Source organism: Mesitornis unicolor, unplaced genomic scaffold (genome assembly GCF_000695765.1).
Source record: "Mesitornis unicolor isolate BGI_N332 unplaced genomic scaffold, ASM69576v1 scaffold6912, whole genome shotgun sequence".
NCBI classification, from domain to species: domain Eukaryota; kingdom Metazoa; phylum Chordata; class Aves; order Mesitornithiformes; family Mesitornithidae; genus Mesitornis; species Mesitornis unicolor.
The window spans coordinates 5,726-23,774 of record NW_010168414.1 but is presented as its reverse complement, the minus strand read 5'-3'; the positions used below and the strand labels follow the sequence as shown (position 1 = coordinate 23,774).

The following is an 18,049-nucleotide window of genomic DNA, read 5'->3' as shown; positions in this document are numbered from 1 at the left end:
GGAAAGAAGCAGTCTGGCCCTTGTTCATATAAAGACTGTAATTAAGAGGTGCTTACACAAATCAGGGGTTGTCTTTGAAGTTTGTCAGCTTTAATTAAAGGGAGGTACCTGCTAGAAAATACACTGACATTTCCTGAGTAAATATAATTTGTTTGGAGCGTGGGTGATTGCTGGCACGTAAACACAAATTTATTTAAACTCTACAGATAGCTTAGTACCGAGCGTGGTAGCTGGTCAGAAGGCATCATAGTGATACCCTCATGAGCATGGGAAAAATACACTAGACCTGTGAATGAGATGGGGGGATGTGTCTGCGAGTGTAACTGAGGTGATATTTCAGTTTGTGAGGGGAAACAAAATTTCTAACGTAGTCTTGACACAGCAAAAAAAGGGAAGGATCTCAAATACTGCCTGTCCTTGAATGTTCCAGGCAGGAAACTTATGGAAGTTCTCTGGTAGTACAGAAAGTATTTTAGTATTTGATGTTTCTGTGCATTTTCTTTGTCCCACCTTCTGGTTTCTTTTTCTGAGAAACCTTCTGGTAGTTGCTTCTAAAAATGCAGCCAGGTGTACCTACTGCACGATTCAAGTTCTAGAATTGTGTCAGGAACTCTTGGGTTTCAGTAAGGTTGCATCTCTGTAGACATGAGGTGGTTCTTCAGTAATGCTGCAGGACAGAGCACAGATGTTCTGTGAGCGCCCGGATCACTCCTGTACAGGTTCTAGTTTTTGCGTGACAGAACACGAAGAACCTGTGAAGTCTGGAAGTCAGCAAAGGAGAGGGGAAGAAGAGACAAAGTTTCAAATGACACTAGAGACCCTGTTGACCCCTATGTCCCTCCTTCTCTTTTTTTTGGCATTATAGAAGAACATAACGAATAAATTAATTTGGTGCTGGAAAAACCCATTACGGTACCAGAACCACTTTGTCACTCCAGATTTGACTTTTTAATATGTTATTAAAATAATTATTAAAATACATGTTTAAAAATAATATAAAAATATTTAAAATACGTGTTTTTAAAACACAGAAAGTATTATTACTGGCAGTGCTGTATAGTAAAAGTGGTGGCAATGCAGTCCTATGGCCTGACTTCAACTCTAAATGCTAAGTTCCGTTATTATTTAATCTTTAAATTGCTGCTATTCTTTCGTCTTCATAAAATTCATTTCACAGGGAATATGGAGCACTACTCTGTATTGATTTAAGAGTTATGTGTAGGCTGTCAGAGAAGTGTTAAAGTGGATGCTTGCAACTTATCTGTCACTAAGATAAAGAGTTCAAAATTAAAAATAAGCTAGTTTTTAGAATATTTTCACATGGGTACACACATTTTTTATGTGTATAATTTTCTATAACTACAGGTAATGTGTATTAAAAGTTTTGTACATTTGCTTCTTACAGTTGTAAGAAGCTTCTTTTCCTTTCTTCATTTAACACGTCTAGATTAAGCTTTATCGTACAAAGCCTTTAACTTGCATCGATATCAGTCTTTCAGTTCTGTTTTTTGTGTATTTTGGCTTTTGAAACTGCATAATACTTAAGTTAAATATTTACTTAAATCCTGTTCTGAGCCAGAACAAGTTTATGTGTGTCTAAGTCGAGACGGGATGATACGCTTAAACAAACCCTTGTTTTGGCTGAGGGAGTGTGTGTGTGGAGATCTGTCTGTTAAGAGGTCACCGATTGGGAATAGGGCTGTACAGGTCATTACACGGCTGTTTCAAAGTAACTTTCCTATAAAGAGAGAGAGTCTGAACAGAGGTACCTTGGAAGCTCTACCAGAGTGTTTGCACAGCGTTACATTGAACACGTTCTCTTAGTCTGTCTATTAATGTTGTATAAATTAATCCAACCGACTAGTTCTGTCTGTGAATAGTGTTTCTTTCTGTGTTTGTTGCTCATAATAGAGCAAGGAAGAAATCCTGATCATTACAGTTGGTTATTTTACTAAACAGTGAAGTGCAGGATATAATATGGAGAATGGGTGGCATATATGCTAATATGCTAAAATATAAAAAGGTTTGGGTGATGTTCATTTCAGTTGTTCTGCCTAAGCTTTTAAGAAGGAATGGTTTGGTACTTCTAACTGCATAAAAACTGTTTAAATAAAACATTCTTTTTTTTAAAATCCAGACTAAAGTGGATTGTACTAATGGGTGCCTCTAAAATATTCACACTTTCAATTCTTAATCTGCTACCTTCTTTCTTAATATTGCTTTATTAAACTTAATTCGCAGTTGTTTGAAAAGCAGTTATGGTTTCCTCTTTCTCTCCTACCCTGCTTAGCAAATTAATAATGTACCTGTTGTAGGGTTTTATGGTTTGCATGAATCAGATCTGGACAAAGTCTTTCAGCTTCCTACAACTACCTTCATAGGAGGACATGAGAACAGCCTTTCTCTACGAGAGATCATCAAACGGCTGGAGGTCAGTGGGACAGTTTTTGATTGGTGATTGTTTTCATCCTAGCAGAAGTGCACTTTTTCCAGTTGTCAGTCACACACACAAAAAAAATCATTTGTCGGTTATTAATAGGGCATGTAAAGAATTCAGATGACAGTAAAAATTACCTTTGTTGTTTCTAGAGATGACAACACCATTAGTTTAATTGCCTGGATATCTGAAATACATAGGTCAAGGATGAATATGAAAGAGGTAAATATGGTGGAATACTAACTTGGGCCCTAGTTCTGCAAAAAGCTGATGTTTCAGAGGAACAGAGCCTTCAGAACTTGTCTTTTAAGTGTCCTACCACAGATAAAACACCTTCGCATACAGTACTCAGGATGGGCAGGGGTGGCTCTCGAAGCCCTAGCTTTCGTGGGACTTTTACATGAGTAAAACATGAGGATTGGGTAACAAATTCATGAAAGCCCAGCTTGCAGATAGTGATGGTCCTTGTTTTCCATCCCATGTCCTTCTTCTAGTGTCATTATCTGACAGGTAATATGCTTATGCCATGTGAAATCATCATAATAATTTAAAGGAATAAATGTAAGTGCAACTCCAAACAGCAAATGGGAATGGTAATGGATTTGTAAAGTACTAAGTTAGAAGTATTGGATGTTCCTGACTAAAAAGACAGAAGTATATCTTGACTAGGATTCTAGGATTTGCAAATGTGAAAGAATGTGTTGGCTTGCACGTTTGACTATTACAGCAGCTTAGCTGAAGCACAGTCAATTTTTAAGCCACAACATCTCTCTTGTGCATTTGAGCTCTATATTTGCTTTTTGATTTTTTGTACTTCTAGCATGTTTGTGCAGCGATTTTCAAAAGATAATCCTTAAAATTATAATGTGCAAATAAATGGAAAAAATCAGTAGCAAAATCTAAAAGCCTCAAGAACCTGTTTTGCGTTAAAGAGAAATAACCCTTTGGTTTCCCCTCTTCTCTTCAGAGCTTTGGATTTTTTTTCATTGGAGTTAACATTAAATTCCTTTTTAGAGGCAACAGAGAGCACATACTGTGTGCTCAGAGTAGTTTTGGCTCAGATTAAACTCACAACCAGTCTTACATCTGTTGAGTTGTGTTTTGCACAAATTTTTTTTGGTGGGATATTCTTTTTAAGGTACAAAAAAAAAAAGAAAAAATGTAACAAGGAGATAGAATTTCTGAAGTGTTTTTGCATTTTTCCCTGTCTTTCCTTTCCTTTCCTCTCGGCTGCCTGGATTCTTTTGGATTTCCAGCCTTCTGAGACTTGACAGTTACCAGATAATTTGCTTGAAGCTTCATAGCTGTCTTCACATTGTCTTTATTGCTCAACTTCAGGTGACATTTAAAAAAGGGTAAATTTTGATATATGTCTGGAAAACTTTGCTGGTGCATCTAAAGAAAATACTCTTTATGCCTGTAAGAGCAGTAGTGAGTTAGGTGAAATATGCCAGTGTAAGGCAGGTATATTGGCCTGCTTTAAATGTATTACCCAATTAGAATCTTCCAGATTCAAAATTTTGAAATGTTACTTTGTAGAGAAAGTTTTTTGGCACAAAAACAGATTCAGTAAAATCACAGAATCACAGAATGGTAGGAGTTAGAACCGGGACCCCTAGAGATTATCTAGTTCACCCTGCCTGCCAGAGCAGGATCACCCAGACCAGGTCACACAGGAAGGTGTCCGGGAGGCTTCTGGATGTCTGCAGGGAAGGAGCCTCCACAGCCTCTCTGGGCAGCCTGGTCCAGTGCTCTGTCACCCTCACAGTAAAGAAGTTTTTCCTTATGTTTAAGTTGAACCTCTTGTGTACTTGTGATCATTGTCTCTTGTCCTGTCACTGGGCACAGCCAAGGAGAGTCTGGTCCCATCCTCCTGACACCTGCCCTTTGGATAACTATAAGCATTAATGAGATCCCCCCTCAGTCTCCTCCAGGCTAAACAGACCCAGCTCTCTCAGCCTTTCCTCATATGGGAGATGCTCCAGTCACCTCATCATCCTAGTGGCTCTATGCTGGACTTTCTCCAATAGTTCTGTGTCCTTCTTGAACTGAGGAGCCCAGAATTGGACACAGTATTCCAGATGTGGCCTCAGCAGGGCAGAGTAGAGGGGAAGGAGAACCACCCTCGACCTACTGGCCACACTTTTCTTTATGCAGCCCCGGAATCCATTGGCCCTCTTGGCCACAAGGGCATGTTACTGTCTCATGATCATCGTGCAGTTCACCAGGACTCCCAGGTCCTTTTCACCTGAGCTGCTTTCCAGCAGGTCAGTCCCCATCCTGTACTGGTACATGGAGTTGTTCTTCCCCAGATACAATACCCTACACTTGCCCTTTTTTAATTTCATTAAGTTTATTGCTGTGCAACCTTCCAACCTGTCCAGTTCACGCTGAATGGCATCACAGCCTTCTGATGTGTCAGCCACTCCTCCCAGCTTTGTATCATCAGCAAATTTGCACTCTGTCCCATTGTGCAGGTCATTGATGAATATACTGAACAGAGCTGAACCTAGTACTGACCCCTGAGGAGCACTGCTAGACACAGGCCTCTGAGTAGAGTTCTCTCTGAGAACAACTCTGAGTTCTGCCCTTTTGCCAGTTCCCTATCCACCTCAATATCCAGCCATCTAATCCACACTTCTTCAGTTTGGCTGTGAGGATGTCATGGGAGATGGTGTAACGAGTCACCATCACTTTGCTGAAATCAAGGTAGACCACATCCACTGCCCTCCCCTCATCAATCCATCCAGTTATGCCATTGTAAAAGGCTATCAGATTGGTCAAGCATGAGTTCCCCTTGGTGAATCCTTTGATAATCCTCAATTCCTTGACATGTGTTGAGATAGTGCCAAGAACAAGCTGTTCCATTACCTTTCCAGGGCTGGAGGTGAGGCTGACCAGTCTGTAGTTACCTGCCTCCTTCTTCTTACCCTTTTTGAAGACCGGAGTGACATTGGCTTTTCTCCAGCCCTCAGTCACCTCTCCCATTCTCCAGGACCTTTCAAAGATGATGGAGAGTGGCCTAGCAATGACCTCTGCCAGTTCCCTCTGTACTCTTGGGTGCAGCCCATCGAGGTCCATGGATCTGTAGATGTCCAGTTTAATTGTTCTCTAACCCAATCCTCTTCAACATGTTCCTTTTTCCCAACTTACTCTGTGGTCAAAGGTCTGGGACTCCTGAGGGCTGTCCTTAGCAATAAAGATGGAGGCAAAGAAGGCATTTAGTAACTCTGCCTTCTCTGTACCCTCCATCACCAGGGTATCCACTTCATTCGGTCCTCTAGCTTTCCTTTTGCCTCTAATGTACTTAAAGAAGCCTTTCTTGTTGTCCTTGACCTCCTTTGCAAGGTTTAATTCTAAGGAGGCCTTAGTTTTCCTTGTTGCGTCCCTACATCCTCTTGACAGCATTCTTGTATTATTCACAAGTGATCAGCCCCTTCTTCCATGTTCTAGAAAATGCCATCTTTCACTTGAGTGTAATCAGCAGCTCCCTGCTCAGCCATGCCAGTCTCCTGGCTCCCTTGCTTGATTTCCTGCTCATCAGGATGCTCTGATCATGAGCTTGGAGGCACTTAAATATTAACCAACTCTCTTGAGCCCCCCTACTCGCTAGTGCCCTATCCCATGGGATTTCTCTAAGCAGTTCCTTAGGCCAAAGTTAGCCCTTCTGAAGTCCAGGGTTGTGATTCTGCTCGTTGCTCTGTGACTACTGCACATGATCCTGAACTCCACCATCTCATGGTCACTACAGCCAAGGCTGCCCCCAACCTTCTTATCTTCAACCAGTCCCTCCTTGTTTGTCAGAACAAGGTCCAGCAGCATGCCTCTCCTTGTTGGCTCCTCTGCCACCTGTGTCAAGAAGTTACCATCAGTGCACTGCAGGAACCTCCTGGACTGCGAGCGCCTGGCTGTGTAGCCTTCCCAGAAAATGTCAGGGTAATTTAGGTCCTCCATGAGAACCAGGGGCTGTGATTGTGAGGCTACTTCCAGCTGCCTGTAGAAGGCCTCGTGAGCTTCCTCGTCCCAATCAGGTGGTCTGTAATAGACAGCCACAACAGTGTCTCCCATATTAGCCTGCCCCTTGATTCTTACCCACAAGCTCTCAACTCACTCTTCATCTGCCCCTGGACAGAGCTCAGTCCATTCTAAATAATAATATAAGAAATAAATTATTTGTTCATAGGATTAGTGTGGGCGAGATATATTGGAAGAGGAAGAAGACGAGATAGCTTTCAAAAGAGTAACAAAATATAATGAAAAATACATATTTGTTCCTTCATGGCCCATTAACTCCTAAAGCTTCTGTGTTGGTGTTTTTACATCCTAGAATACCTACTGCCAACACATTGGCTTGGAGTTTATGTTCATCAATGATGTGGAGCAGTGCCAGTGGATCCGGCAGAAGTTTGAGACGCCGGGTGTTATGAAGTTTACTAATGAGGAAAAAAGGACTTTGTTGGCAAGGCTGGTGCGCTCCATGAGGTACGCTGTGGTGGTGCTGGAAAACTGCTCTGTGGCTGCTGGGTGTAAGCTGCTGTGGGAAGCTGGTGGGGTCTGTATGCTGCCGAGGTGGAGGTGAAGAGTCCAAGTGAAATCTGGAGTACAGGTCAGCGTAGTTAACGAGCGATAGCAAGGGAAAGTGTGTGCTGTGAGGTATATCAGGGTCTGTGTAGTGACTTCTAGCGTTCTATTTTCTTAAAAGGTTGTTTCTGTAGCACTTGTGCAGCCTTTAGTGGCATATCTGGCAGTGTTTTCATTGGCTTGAGGAGATACACTGGGAAAAAATGGCTTCAACAGACTAGTAATATGCATCTCTGTTAAAGAGTCATAGCCTGTTTCAGAAAATAGGTGTCAGAACAACTTTGGACACTGATCTTCTGCTATATTCTAGCTACTGTGCATCTTTCTAGTAGCATGTGATCAAAGGAAGCCATCCTAACAGTCAGCTCAAGGAGAGTTTTTAGGTGGGTGAAATGTCAGCATGAATGTTGTTTGACTCACTGGGATGCTGACAGTCTCTTTGGAACACTTTGCCAAGATGGGACTGGATTTGAGAGGCATAATGGGATTTCAGGTCCTGGTTTTGCCCTTTTACTTTTGAGGTATGCCAAGATACGCTGTTGCATGACCTGGCAGTAGGAGTTTTGTTCTCTGCAATATATGAAAGCATGTTTGGAAGCAGCTTATTGATTGCTTCCATTGTGGCTATCTGTATGGAAATACTGTGATTCCAGAGACTGAATTACCCTCTCGCCCCTAGAACAAGTCTGTCTTCTCAGACACAAGATTTACTGCAGTTCTGACAATGTGGAACAGTTTACATATCCTTTGATAAACACAAGAGTTAGAGATTTATGAAGACACATTTTTTTATTAAGCTTCTATGTTCAAAGACTTAAACCTGAAGTACTCATTGGAGGTGTCGAAAGATATTTTTGCTAGGTTTTGTGTGCCAATATTATAGCAAGATTGTCTGGTTAAAAGTTTCATTTAAACAGAAATAAAAAAGACACTTAATGGTCAAATGAATATTGCACTTCAGTAAGTTTGTTTAACAAGCCCTCAGTGTGAAACATTTGCATTTATCTTGAGACAAGAATTTTGCTTTTATTCCTGCCTGTGGAAAGATTTCTGGTAGCATGAAGGAGCGGAGTGTTCATCTTCTGCCAGGTTGTCTGCTGAAAATGGAAGAAAAAAGTTTTGCATAAATTTCTGTTCAACTGTCTCTAGTGTGCTTTTTTTTGGCTCAAAATGATTAAAATAAATATCTGGGTTGTTCAAAACTGGTTTTGCTGCTGAAGTTTGTGGCTTTGTAAAGCAGATAGTCAGCATTTTGCTCAAGAATACTGTTTTCAAAAATGTTCATCCCAAGGACTACATACTTTAGGTACTTGAAACTGAGTTTTAAAGTAGGGTTTCTCTTCCTTTGTGGTGCTCACTGATAGGTTATTGAACAAAGGGTCATTTTAAACTCTTCCTCCCATAAAGTACTCGTGTATCTTAGAGCTACTTTGTATATGCATTAATAAACGTGTTAGACCGTGATTGTGTAGTCTCTCATCTGGGCATCTTAAGCCTGTACAGGGTCAAGCATTTCTAGATTCTCCCTTCTGAGAGCAACCATCTTTTGTAAGACTTGCTCCTCTTTGTGTCTTGAACACATGCAGTGACAGCAGATGAGCTGCCAGCCCTTGTGTACACACAGTGGCGTATGGTGTACGTGCAAGATGTGACTGAAATATTGTAGTTCTGCACACTTAGTGGCAGTTTGCCTCAAATAACGAACTTGCTGCTTGTCCAACACTTAATTTGCAGCTGCAAAGAGGAGGAAAACTGTGTGTAAACAGTGAAAACTGTCACGGCCCGCTTTAAAAAGTGAGCTCTTCTATCCTGGCATGGCGACAGAGCGATACAAATCACTCAGGAGAAGGGTGTAAGCAATATTTTTACTAAATAAGATACATGCCTTTGAAAAAACACTGGATTCAAACCTTTCAGCAACCCGTGGGCGACAGAATACCAACAAGAAACCGAAATGGTGGGTGATCACAGGCTTAAGGGGGGGTATTTAAACTCTTCCCTCATGCCCCTTGCCTGTACCAGGCAATAGGGCACACAGCAGGCCCCTCGCCTGGGTAGGTCTGGACATGCTCTCCAGCACGGCCATTCCTGCCACTGGGGGGTCGCTAGAATCACCTGCTTTGAGGCATTTAACCCACACCAGGCCAGGCCAGGCCCATACAACAACCACCACTTTGATTTGCCCCATAGGACTTGCTGTTCATGTGGGACTCCGCTTTCAGTTTGTATAAACTGGCATAGCCCCACAGGCCTCCCTGAGTAATTCTGGCAGCATAGCTCAGCTGAGGGTCTGGCTTGTTGCTTAAATGCCTGATTTGTAATGGTATCAATGGGTGGGCTAAGAAGAGTCTTTTGGCAACTCTGCATTTCACTGCTTTTAGGACTTCAGTCTAAAGAGATAAATATCAGCGTTCTAAGTAAGGAATAAGCTGAGTGTTAGTGCATTATGGCAGTGTTATGCGTCATGGCATTGCACAGATGATGTAACCAATACAGTTATTTTCAGGAAGAAGTATTTTCTTTGCTTTTTGTATCTCCATGCTTTACAACATATAATCCTTTTGGTGTTTGTGAAAATGTGCTTTCTAGCCACTCACATTGCCTGTGGCCCAAATGCATTAAGGAATGAAAGAACATAGAGCTGTTAAGGATTGACATCTTTCATTTGCTGCAGCTGGGGCAGAGATACCAGTGTCCTAGTTCTTGGCACGTTACCACCAGTAACATCACACAGTCTGAGGAGCCCTGCTGTTGAATAGGACCTATGAAATAAGCATGCTTTCTATTGTGTTTAATCATTACATCCAGAAAATATGTTTATGTCTTCTTCAATCCGTAGAAGAGACTGCTTTGCTGTTACTCTGCCTTCCCAGTGGTCAGTATACATCTTGTATACATGGGAATGTGTGGAGTTTAACTTGGGAAATGGATTTTGTCTGAGGTGGAGACTTCTTCCTCCGTGAATTGTTTCAAAGTCCTGGTAAATACTCCTCAGAGGAGAAAGAAGACTCTAATTCTCTCCTATGTCTCACTCCCTACACATGACTTCCAGAGGCCTAAAAGCATGTATTCACAAATGTTTTGAAACAGTGTAATGTAATTTTATTTGTGAAAAGATGTTTGACAATAAGTATTTCTACGTTATCTTAATACACTCTCTCTTGTTTTTTGGGGGTTTCTTTTTGGCAAAGATTTGAAGACTTCCTTGCTCGCAAGTGGTCTTCTGAAAAGAGATTTGGTTTGGAAGGATGTGAAGTAATGATTCCTGCGCTGAAGACCATCATTGATAAATCCAGTGAAATGGGAATTGAATATGTTATAATGGGGATGCCTCATAGGTAATGTCAATGGAAACCCCACAACAAACCTGCTTATTGTCTTACTAGACAGATTTTGGGTCCTAGACTTGATATTATAAAGCTGTGGTAGGAAAAGTCAGTCACAGTGAGTAATGGGAACATAGAACTGTAACAAATACCTGTCCATGAGAGGCTACAGGCTTCACAGGTAAATGCTAGCAAAACTCTGCAGTGTACTTTGAAGCTGCAAGCAAATGTGACGGCAGCCATGGTATCTATCCCATTGCATTGAGTCTGTAACTGGGAAACCTTGGTGAGGTAGTGTCAGACTGCAGTCTGCTGTAATAAATGAACTATTCATGTCATCATGGTAAAACTGCTAGATAGCTACAGAATTCATTGCTCATACTTGGATAATGAGGTATTGTAAACTGTCTGTGAGAATGCATTGGAGGAACTTTGCAATGGGAGGAGGAGGGTAGAATGAAGGGTGTCAGGTTCAAAAGTTTAAAGTGAACTTCTTACTTGCAAATTTCTGAAAGAGATGGCTTGCTAATTTTACAAGTTTTATGCTGTTAACTCTGTTATTACCATTTTTGAGACATAACTGTTTGGAATTTTCTTAGAGGTAGGCTGAATGTATTGGCTAACGTAATCCGAAAAGAGCTGGAGCAGATCTTCTGTCAATTTGATCCCAAACTTGAAGCAGCTGATGAGGTAAGATGCTTCTTCAATAGATCTATACAGAGAGGTCAACATTCAAGGTAGTTTTTAGTCATTTTGGTCATGGTTATTACAAAAATAGCATTATCAGCTGCTGGAATGTGTTGTTTTCTAGTTTGAGGAATATGATGCGGTGAAATTTCTTAATAAATTTAAAAGACTGTACTGTACCTCTAACATGCAGAAGATTTCTTAGGAATGACTAGATAAGTAAGTTCCAGGTCATTTGACTGAGTTTGTAGCCTCTAGGCATGTTTCTTTGTTTCATATAAGTAAAATGACTATCAATATTCTGTAAGAATTTATCCCATATTGGATAGTGACACTAAGATAATAAAATAGGAACAGTGTTCACATTTGAAATTGCAGTGTAAAATCTATAGCGCATACTAATGTGCAGTTGTCTAGATGCAATTTTCAGACTGAATCACAAATTTTAGGTGTCAATCAGATGCAGCTGGTGTGAATGACATTCCTGAACTGTGACTACATCTTGCATGTTAGGGATCCGGGGATGTAAAATATCACCTGGGAATGTACCATGAGAGGATCAACCGCGCTACAAACAAGAAGATCACTCTGTCCCTGATGGCTAACCCTTCTCACTTGGAAGCAGTTGATCCTGTTGTGCAAGGGAAGACAAAAGCTGAACAGTTTTATCGAGGGGATACGGCAGGGAAAAAGGTAATAATTTTTTAATTTTTAAAACTTTTTTTTAGTTTTTGCTCTTACTGGTAGTTTTCGGTATTAATTTTAATAAAAATAATTTATCAGTACTTTTGTATTACAATCTTCTCTTCCCCCTTCACAAAAGGGAGATACCACCTGTTGAACTAGATAAGGTTTTTGGCACATTATGTCAGAGGTAACTTCAGGAAGTAGGCTTAAAACCTTTATTTGTGAACTGATCAAGGCAGCAGAATGCTGACAAGTCTACGTAAAAACACTGCTCTCTTTTATAAGTGCTACAGAAATACAGAGCAAAGAAATCCTGCTGAGAAGTTTAAATTGCAGGGGCTTTTTTCTAATGTATGTGTCAATATATGTATATAATCCTTCCTTTTAGGTTATGTCCATATTATTACATGGGGACGCTGCCTTTGCAGGACAAGGAGTGGTTTATGAGACATTTCATCTGAGTGACCTCCCATCCTACACCACGAATGGCACTATCCACGTTGTGGTCAACAACCAGGTAACAAGTAGGGCATTTTCCAATCAATTTGTCTGCTGAGTAGTTGCTAGTTTCTTTTTATTCTTGTTTTTATTAGCTAGGTGCATTGTCCTCTCTGTTTATTAGAATGGTTAAGATGTTCCTGAAAATGATCGTACTATCTAGCAACTCTGAGTGGACCTACATTTATTTAATTCAATTTATAACACTTAACGGGATGAGGTTGACTTTGTTTTGTTTTTAAGGGAGCACAAAGAAGCTAGCTAATAAAAATGAAAAACTTGTACTGCTGTTGTGTAAATGACTACTAAATGAAAACCTCAAGCATTGAGAACAGAGTAGAGGGAGATGCCCTCATTATAATGGAAGTTTCTGGAATTTTTAGATTGGCTTCACCACAGACCCTCGTATGGCCCGTTCATCTCCATATCCTACTGATGTTGCCCGTGTGGTCAATGCTCCCATTTTCCATGTGAATGCTGATGACCCTGAAGCAGTGATGTATGTGTGCAGCGTAGCTGCGGAGTGGCGAAACACATTCAATAAAGATGTGGTGGTTGACTTGGTAAGTCTCGGTTTTCTTAACTTTTCATTCTGTGTATTAGGTACTACTCCTTTGTTTTTCTGTGGCTTAGAAGACCCAGTCAAGAAGCGTACTTTGATTTTAATGGCCTTTAGTTTCTTCATTTAAAAACCCCAAACATCTAATAGCTCCACAAGAATCCATAAATGTTGTTATATCATAAACCTCCTAAAATCTCTGTTAAACGATGACATTTAAAAGTTTCATTTTACATTTTTGCATACCAACAGAAACAGTCTTTCCCCTTGTAGGTTTGTTACCGTAGGAGAGGGCACAATGAAATGGATGAACCGATGTTCACCCAGCCTCTAATGTACAAGCAGATTCATAAGCAGGTGCCGGTGCTGAAGAAGTATGCAGACAAACTGATTGCGGATGGGACTGTAACACTGCAGGAGTTTGAGGTACGCATCAACAGAGTTAAAGGGAACTTCAGAAGCTGTCAGTAGGAAGACACAACTGCCACTAGATGCGGTCTGCTTAAAAACCTTCCTTTCGTTACTGTGTTAAGTCTTCACCCTTTGACGCTTTGATTCAATTTGGCTTTGATTTTCACGTAGATAGATAGTATTGTAACAAAAGGACTGAAGGTGCTGTGAAGTAATTAATACATATTGCACAGAAAAGGAATTGCTTCAGTTCTGAGTAAGTTCTGTAAAAGGTGACCAGAAGTGAATGTTGGAGATGGAGTCACTTGTCAGCTGTTCTTCATCTCTAGAGTCTTGATTCCACAGTAAGACAGTATGCGAATGCTCGTAGGTTTAACTGTAGCTTCTTATTGAGAACCTTGGCAGGCTTGTATCCAGCAATAATGTAATAACATAAATTTAACCTTTTAATTTTCTTGCAATAATTCAACTAAATTCAAAGATCATTTGAAATAGTCCAGAAGGATGAAGTGTAGAGGCAGTTGCCTATATTAAGCTGGTTAGGTCTTTAACTCTGTCTTTTTGAAAGTGAATGTGTAGAGTGCAGATGCAACAAAGGACCTTCTGTCAAGGTGTGACTGTGTAGTGACATAGTATTGCAGATCAACAAAAAGCAGTTTGCGTAGGTGCATTCTGTTATCTGCAAGAAAGATCACAGCTCATGCAGAAATATCTGTCCTGAATCGTGAGTGTGTGCCAGCAGTGACATGGGCTTTGGTGACTGGATCCAGGATCCTGCATGGATGTTTTGCTGTACAGACTTAGCTCAGCATTGCTGTTAATTACTTTAAAGATGAGCTAGCTCAGTAACTTGACTGTGGTTTTGGATTGAAACGTAGATGTTACAGAGGCAGAGGGGCTCTCTGCCTATGGCTTTGGTAGGTGTGGCCAGCAGATTCTTAGCTAAACTCTCCTGGCCAGACTAGTTTTCTAGGAGGTTCTTTTCTAGTCTTTAGTAGCTTCTGTAGCCTGAAGTATGAGAGTGGGTAATGCTGATCTTAGAAGTATGACTGTAAATTATATTTGGTACTTCAGTTCTGTCTCATTCTAGAGTACTGCTTGCGACTTCAGCTCTTGGAACTCTCCTCTAATTAACCTGTCTAGTAAACTAAACAATTTATTTAGACTAGTGTGGGTAAACATGTTTCTAGAAGGCAATTTGATCCTAGATACAATGAAATTGTTTGATTGCATAATTGCAAGTAAATTTTCTTCTGGAGTTAAAGAACTGGTTTTATCATACTGAATGGTAGGAGCCATCTATAAGATACCAAGGTGTTACATTTATGCATTTTAAAAAAGGTTTTGTTCTACAGGAAGAAATTGCAAAGTATGATAGAATATGTGAAGAAGCATATACTAGATCAAAGGATAACAAGATCCTACATATCAAGCACTGGCTTGATTCACCTTGGCCTGGTAAGAAGAGTCCTTTCACTTATCCTGGTGTTCATGTTACTGTGTTTTTATTTTGAGTCCATATTCTAGGACTTTTAAATGTTTATCAGACAGTGATCCTTTAAAATATGTGACCTTTGTTTTGTCCCTGTTAATGATAAATAGAACATTCTGCCAGATCAACTTGAAAGAGGTGCTTTTCTTAAAAAAAACACGCAAAGTAAGGTGTGACTTTGAAAAAGATGTCTTTTTAGTTTAGCAGAGAAGTTTTTTTCTTGTAATGTTTAACTGTCTGTGCCTTCAGGAAGAGGGAGTATGTCTTATTTATTTTTTTGAGGGACTGAGGTGCCATATGCCTTTTATTGGCTGCCTCTGCCCATATGGTTGGACTTCAAAGGAAGTGAAAGCAGAAAAAACAGATTATTGTGTGCCTGTAAGATCAAGTTCTGCTGTCACGCAGACATTCAAAGTGATGGTGCCTACCAGTGAAAGGTGCAGAACTAGGTTTAGGCTGCTGCTTAGAATGTCTTTTAAGAGTTATGAGTTTTAAAATAAATTATTAGTGCAGACATCTCTTAATGAATCCTTGAATATCTCATCATATCTTTGGCTTCCAGGATTCTTCAACGTGGATGGAGAACCCAAGAGCATGTCTTGTCCTCCAACTGGCATTTCAGAAGACCTGCTGACTCACATTGGCAATGTAGCGAGTTCAGTGCCAGTCAAAGACTTCAAGATACATGCAGGTCAGCTGGAGCCTTTGTTTCTCCTAGTGGCTGCGTTTCTTGCTCAGATTTTATATTTCTGCATGGAACTGCTGTCGAACCATTTCCCGAAGAGGAGAATGGCTGTAACTTTTATTTGAACTCTTCTACCCTATGAGCAAGGAGAATATGACAGTTGAGGCCTGCTGCTTGTTCTCAGCATAATGTTCTTTCAGGAACATGCCACTTCTGTTCCCTACATCATTAAAATAGTTTTTCCTCTGAGGGAGGTAAAAATCTTTTTGTGACGGTAATACCTCCTTTCATTCTTCAGGTCCTTGTGGAAAATGCTGACTCTGCAGCATGTTTGTGGGACTTACTGGGAAGTAAGGCACCTGTCTCAGGAAGTCTCAGGAAGCACTATTAATTTTTATTCTTTTTCTTTTTTTAAATTGCTAAAACCAGTGGTAATTTGAGGTCCACTTAAGACACTTCTTGTAGTTATATTCCTAAGTAGAAAGTTATCTAGCTTGGTTCAGACCTGGCAACGCTGCTGGTCCACTATGAGCCTAATTTTAGTGCAGCTGAATGGACTCTGTGGGCAAATTTGGATACAGTTTTTCTTTCAACCCTTCTATCATCATTTAGTGTTGGTGATAGCACAAATCTAGTGTTTTCTTACGAAGCCTTAGTTTTTGGTCTGAAGAGATTAAATTCTGAATTCAGCATCTATTCCAGTAGGAAGTTAAATGTGCCTGTATTACTGGGGAGCGCCTGGCTCTGTGTCACATTCTGAGTTCATTCTTTTACTCTCTGGTCAGGTTGAAGTCTAACAGCTCTACAGGGACCAATAACATCTTCATTCCGTGAGGAAACATGGAGACACTCTGTTTAGGGATCTTTTTGCTTTTGTTGGCTGGTAGGGAATGGTAGGATCAGGAGAAAGAGCTCTTTTTTGGGGGGGGCGGGGGGAAAATCTCTAGCTGATCTCTTCTCCAGGGTCATCCATTAAGGAATAGAGTGTGTCTGCTGTAGATGTTCTCTGTATTTGTGTTCCTTTTGGACACTGTTCCTTTGTAAACACTGCTACAAGTAATGATGGTAGGGTATTCCTAGTTAGCAATTGGAAGCTTGTTGAGCAGATGCAGTTAATTGATCAGCTTTAAAACTCTTCTACACATTTGTGCACTTTGTTGTGACACTGATAAATTTGAAATTATAGTCAACCAATACAATTTTAATAGTAGACATTCTGATTGAAAAGGTAAGAGGGTCTCTCTTTAGTTACTTGATTAGCTATTGACACCAAGTAACATTTGGCAGTATATAGGATAAATTTATGGTTCACAGCAAACTTTGGTCTGCTAGATTCTTTTATGCAGTTTAGAAGGCCATGAGAGAGAAAATTTTGGGAGAATTGGAAGGGGAAGAGCAACTTAGAAGTACTTTGTCCTTCCACTACAGTGAAACAGCTTAATATCTTGCAGTCTTTAAACAAACAATTGGAAGATTATTTTATCAAATGTTTAGTACATTCTAAAGAGAAAATGTTCAAGTATTTTTTTTACTTAAAATGCAGTAATTTTGATGAGAGGATAGCTTTATGTGGAAAGAAAGCGGGGCAATTTTTGTAAAATGGAGGAAGTAGCAAAGGGAGATTTGGGAAAATGGCAAATAGGACAGCTTGCCAAATGCATCAGCGTGGGTGTGAAAATAAGATGGTGCCAAGTGACACTGAATACGCTAGGCTTATAGCCTCAGAGCTAGAAGTACCTATGTGCAGCTTTGAAGTTTTTTTCCCTTTAAAAATCGCAGTGATGTAACTTGTGTTTTGGCTTACCAAGTTAGAAGATTTTCGCTGTAAAAAAAAAACAAACCCTGAAAATCTGTTGGCAGCTGCTACAACTTCTTATTTATGTGACATTCATAGTATTGATTAATCTGGCCTATTTCTCTTAGTAACATCTCCTGAAGTCCAGTAAGACAAATGCCAAGAAAATATTAGAGAAGAAAAAAATCACACACCCAATAGCTGATATTTTCAGTCTCTTATAAAACAGTACTGGGTGTTAGAGATGTGAAAATAAATCTTTAGGAAGAAGTATTTCACCATGAGTCTCTTTAATTGTCCTGAGTAGTTTCTGACAGAGCCAATCTCATTTTCTTCTTCTAAAACAGGGTATGAACATTATGCAACCGTGTGCCTGGGAAACAAGTTATTTTACTTCGCTAGCAGTTCAGTTCTAGAAGAACAATTTATAGACCCAGTTAGGCTCTGTGTTTAATTCAGCCAGAGGAGAAGGAGAATTGTGAATGTAATGTGAATATAAAATACATTTCTGATCTTTATTCCAATGTAGGACTCTCTCGGATTTTGAGAGCCCGCTTGGAAATGACCAAGAACAGGGTTGTGGACTGGGCCTTAGCAGAATACATGGCTTTTGGCTCTTTTCTGAAGGAAGGGATCCACGTCAGACTAAGTGGACAGGATGTGGAGAGGGGTACTTTTAGGTGAGTACTGAGAACTGTTAAATGCTGTCCTATATGTAAAGAAACACCTTGGTATTTTTAAAACCATAAGGAAGGGGAAGTTGAGGCTATTCAGCCTATAGGTTCTGACAGTCAAGAATAATCAAATCTCCTGTGTTTCTGTAAAGAGCATTTTAAAAAATTGTATTTAAGGCAGAACAAGTGTGCTTAGATACTGTCTTCTTTCTCTTAC

General features: G+C 40.2%; 1 protein-coding gene across 1 annotated transcript in view; it reads left to right on the top strand.

Annotated features, from left to right (window-relative positions):
* The window catches only part of LOC104536406 (2-oxoglutarate dehydrogenase-like, mitochondrial), a gene marked incomplete at its 3' end in the record, with an annotated part of 32,533 nt that overhangs the window by 11,375 nt on the left and 3,109 nt on the right, over positions 1-18,049 (top strand). Inside the window, exons 4-14 of the mRNA XM_010179000.1 lie at positions 2,316-2,431; positions 6,765-6,919; positions 10,210-10,356; positions 10,944-11,034; positions 11,545-11,724; positions 12,107-12,235; positions 12,600-12,779; positions 13,049-13,201; positions 14,542-14,644; positions 15,241-15,369; positions 17,688-17,838. Of these exons, the coding sequence (XP_010177302.1) occupies positions 2,316-2,431; positions 6,765-6,919; positions 10,210-10,356; positions 10,944-11,034; positions 11,545-11,724; positions 12,107-12,235; positions 12,600-12,779; positions 13,049-13,201; positions 14,542-14,644; positions 15,241-15,369; positions 17,688-17,838 (1,534 nt within the window). The remainder of the gene's footprint in view (positions 1-2,315; positions 2,432-6,764; positions 6,920-10,209; positions 10,357-10,943; positions 11,035-11,544; positions 11,725-12,106; positions 12,236-12,599; positions 12,780-13,048; positions 13,202-14,541; positions 14,645-15,240; positions 15,370-17,687; positions 17,839-18,049) is intronic.